The 4,288-nt window shown below is 47.7% G+C and overlaps 1 protein-coding gene across 1 annotated transcript in view; it reads left to right on the top strand.

The window, feature by feature from the left end:
* Positions 1-1,364: 1,364 nt before the first annotated feature.
* SLC18A2 (solute carrier family 18 (vesicular monoamine transporter), member 2) overlaps positions 1,365-4,288 on the top strand; it is a 55,614-nt gene continuing 52,690 nt past the window's right edge. The window contains exon 1 of the mRNA XM_012001144.1: positions 1,365-1,418. Within this exon, the coding sequence (XP_011856534.1) occupies positions 1,365-1,418 (54 nt within the window). The remainder of the gene's footprint in view (positions 1,419-4,288) is intronic.

Below are 4,288 nucleotides of genomic sequence, written 5' to 3'. Positions count from 1 at the left end.
TGTCTCTTCATGAGCTTGGTAGCTATTTGGGCTCCCCCTTCTGTGACCTATCTGTTCCAATCCTGTGCCAACTTGCTGGCTCCTGCCTGGCTACTCTACTCTCCCTTCCTTCCCTGTCGGTGTGATAATAGTACGCCAGGTTGGGCTAGCCTAGGAACCATTGAGTCTCTTGGGATGGCCTTGTTTGTTTCTGCTCTGACCCATTATTTGCATGTCACAGCTTAATGCCCAGGAGTTGAGGGTATTGTCCTTGTTTCCAAGTTCTCTGGTGGGGGAGAACCTGAGGATTTTTCCCCCAGGAAACACCTACACCTTCCCTGTATCCAGCACTTCCCATTTTCCAGTAACAGAGAACACCTAATGGATGTCAGGTACTAGGCAAGGCCCATCCCACTTTCTCTCTATAACTACGCTGGGAGGGAGGGACTGTTAACCTGCTGGAGAGACAGATAAGAAACTGAGGTGTGTAAAAGTCAAGCAGCATGACCAAGGTCATGTAACTTGTAAGGGACCCCCACTAGGACGCTGTCTACAGCTTAAACTCCTGTTAGTGTATCTCCAGTAATGTCTATTTCAAATAACTGCTATGTCCCAGGTGGTTACTTCCTAAATAGAATTTAGAAATTATCATTCCCAAATTTTGAAATGTAATGAAAAAGTCAATCCTGGTACCACCTTTGTACCTCCTCAGTCTCCAGTGTCTAAAAAAGGTGCAAGTGAGTGGAGGGAGAGGAGGGAGAGTTACTTCCCTCTAGAGAGGAAGTAACTCTAGAGGAAGAAATGCTTCTTTGAGGGTTACTCAAAGGAGGAAGTGAAGTAAAAAGAAGTAACACCTTCATGAGGGTTTGTAAGGGAGGGGCCTGTCTCATGCTGGATCGCATGCTTTCCTCCAGGAAGCGATGCTGGGACTGAGAGAGGAAATAACTAGAAAAGAAGAGGAAGAGGAAGGAAAATGTGCAAAGGCCTTGTGGCAGAGAAATGCTGAGAGGAACCACTGTGGCCAGAGGGGGAAGGCAAGGGCTGAGAAGTATCAGAAGTGGCTGTGGAGGCTCTTCAGCCTGGAATGGCAGGCCACTGAGTGTATATGAAGATGTCCCAAGCTTTTGAGACACTCAGTTTTCATGTCTTCCATTTTAAAGCTCATCTGGCTGAGATGGACCTGCGTGGGGACATGCACATGCTCCTGCATGGCCTCCCCTCTCCACAGTCTCCCATCTTCCCCTGGGCAAAGAAAGGCTCCCTTCCTGTCTAACCTGAGTCTGACCCCCTTCCTATGTACAGTGTCCTGAGGCACAAAAACATCCTTGGCACCAAACAGAGACTTTTGGTGTCTCTTTCATCAAGGCTCCAAAAATCCCCTCCCTATGCGTCTCTTAAGTAATGTACTTTTAATACAATTTTCCTTTTTATGTTTAATAATTATTTATCAAAATGCATATTTGTGTATGATGTCTTGATCATTTAAATACCATTAATCATTGGTATAATCAGATAATCCTAAAGAGAATTTTAGGGCCTTATGGCCATAAGAAAATATTTATTTATTTATTTATTTATTTATTTATTTATTTATTTATTTATTTATTTATTTTTGAGGTAGGATCTTGCTCTGTTGCCCAGGCTAGAGTGCAGTGGTGTGATCATGGCTTACTGCAGCCTTGACTTCCTGGGCTCAAGTGGTCCTCCCAACCCAGCCTTCCAAGTAACTGGGACCACAGGTGTGTACCCATGCTCGACTAATTCTTATTTTTTTTTGTAGAGGGTCTCACTCTCTTGCCCAGGTTGGTCTCGAACTCCTGGTCTCAAGAGATCCTCCCACCTCAGCCTCCCAAAATGCTGGGATTACAGGCATGAGTCACTGTGCCTACACTTTTTTTTATAGTTTCAACTTTTGTTTGGGGATTCAGTGGGTACATGTGCAGGGTTGTTACATGGGTGTATTGAGTGATGCTGAGGTTTGGGGTATGATCGATCCTGTACCCCTGGTAGTGAGCATAGTACCCAAGAGTTAGTTTTTCAACCTTTTCCCCCCTCCCTCTCTCTCTCCTTTAGTAGTCTCCAGTGTCTATTATTGCCATATTTATGTCCATATGTAGAAAATTTTGAAAAGCTAATGCATAGTCACATATTTGTCATAGTTCACATAATAGATAATGTGATGAATACAGAATTTAAACGATAAAAGCATTACAGTAGGATAAAAATATGCTGGAAACAGAATGGAAACGTACTTTAAAGGGGTAAAGGACACAATGTAAATATTTTGACTATTAAAGGGATGCTTGTTTATATTTTTAAGTATAACATGGCGCTTTTGTGTTCTTATATAAATTCCTTTGGGTATATTTGAAAGAGAGATATAATAGTTTTATATATAAAGGTCAATAAATACAATATGCCCTATTTAAATATATGATTAAAAAACTCATTGTAGATGCCAACTTGAAAATGTATAAGGCAAATATATTGTTAAACATTTTTTAGAGGGTTTCAACAAAAAGTCTGAAGACCCTGTTATAGGCCATACTGTTCTAGGGGTGTTGGCAGTGATCGGGAGGCAGGAATGCCAGGCTGGCATTGTCCTTGGAGCCATCTACATCCAGCTGTCTGGGCTGGAGTTTGGTGTGGCTTCCAGTGTTCACTGCTATGATGCTGCTATCAGGTCAGAGTGTCAGCAGGGATTTGTCTGGACTTTTACTGTCTCCCCAGCATTAACCACAGTGCCTGGCACATAGTAAGAACTCAACACATATTCACCGCATGAATGAGGGGCCGGCACTTACAGAGCTCTCACTTTGTGCCAGGCACTGTGCTAAGAGCTGCCTATGCATTCCCGTGGAATTCTCACAACCACGCTGCAGTAGGTCTGGTGAGTATCTCCATTCCAGAGATGGTGAAACTAAGCCACGAAGAGGATACATAACCAGCCCAAGGCCACCAGTCAAGGAAGTAGCAGACTGGGACCTGGGCATGTTGGTAGGGACCCTTTACCATGATGCTTCTCTGTCCCCATGGTCCCTGGAGTAGAGTCTGCATCTTAGGTTCTGAAACTCCAGAGCAAGCACTCTGGGGCACTCCGTGAGTGATACCCTCCTGCCATCTTAAATGGCTCTCTGCCATCTGCTTCCTCCTCCTAAGTGGTTTTCCTTCTGTCCTCCCTGTTTAATATTTAAGTTGTGTACATCCTGCGACATCCTGGAGACCCATGTTCCTGACCTACTTACCTGTTCAACCATCTCTTCTCACACATGGGGTAGCAATGGGAAGCACAGGGGGTCTCTGCAAGCGGGTAGGGAGGCGGAGAGAGCGGGGACAGCCACACACCACACTGCTGTTCTCAGTGGCCTCCTGCTGACAACAAGCTAACATTAATAAAACAAGGCCACTCTTCTGCTAAGAGACTGTGACAGGGTAACATTTATTCTAGGTGGCTTTCCAAGAAAACAGCTCCTGCTCCCATGGTCCCCTCGGAGGGCCTGCAGAGCTCCAGCGATGTCAGAGGGCATCTGTTTGTTTCTCCTTTGCTTCTAAAAGGGACCTGTAAATCAAAGGCAGGCCCTTAGCCCTTGGCAGTGAGGATGACAGCTCTGCACCAGCTACACACAGGCCCCTGGCTCTAGGAACCACCTCTCACCCAGACGCCCAGGCACAGGACCCAGGGGCGAGAGTACAGGACACAGGGCCTAAGCCTGCTGCCCCACCCACAACCCACGCCCTAGCCCTTTCTCAGAGGCCAGGGGCACTCACCTAGCCTCCAGGGTCCCCTGCTCAAGTGGCCCCAGAGGCTCAAACCCACTGCTCCCACTTTCTGAGACCTGGGACCCTCACCTCCTCAGCTCCCACCGTAGGGCGACACTGAAAGGTATCCCCTTTTTCCCCCGTCACCAACTTGAGGATGCCCAGGACTCAAAGGCTCCTCTGAGTGGCACCCCCGCATCGGGGCTGCAGAGGAAGGAGAGGGGAGGGAATGGTGGGTGCAAAGCGTGGCTTTCTCAGGAAAGAGAAGCCTGTCCCTGGCTCCCAGCACCTGTCACCCCTGGCGATCTTACCCCACGGCCATCATTCACGTCCTCAAGGCCCATTTCAGGGACACTGAGGCTCAAAGAGCCACCTGATTTATTCAAAGCAGCTCGTGCCACTACTTGGACCCACAAGAAAGCCTTGTCTCCTCGCCTTGGTCCCTGGCCCTTCACCCTTCGTCCAGGGTCTCTGACCTCTTTCCCTCTGCGCCCCTGCCGCTTCCCCAGGCCCAGGTCCCCAAGGCACTCGGCCACGCGCAGGGTCCGGA

The sequence above is a fragment of the Mandrillus leucophaeus genome, unplaced genomic scaffold (genome assembly GCF_000951045.1).
Source record: "Mandrillus leucophaeus isolate KB7577 unplaced genomic scaffold, Mleu.le_1.0 Scaffold65, whole genome shotgun sequence".
In the NCBI taxonomy this organism is placed as follows: domain Eukaryota; kingdom Metazoa; phylum Chordata; class Mammalia; order Primates; family Cercopithecidae; genus Mandrillus; species Mandrillus leucophaeus.
Note: the sequence above shows the minus strand (reverse complement) of the source record. Positions and strands in the feature narration are given on the sequence as shown.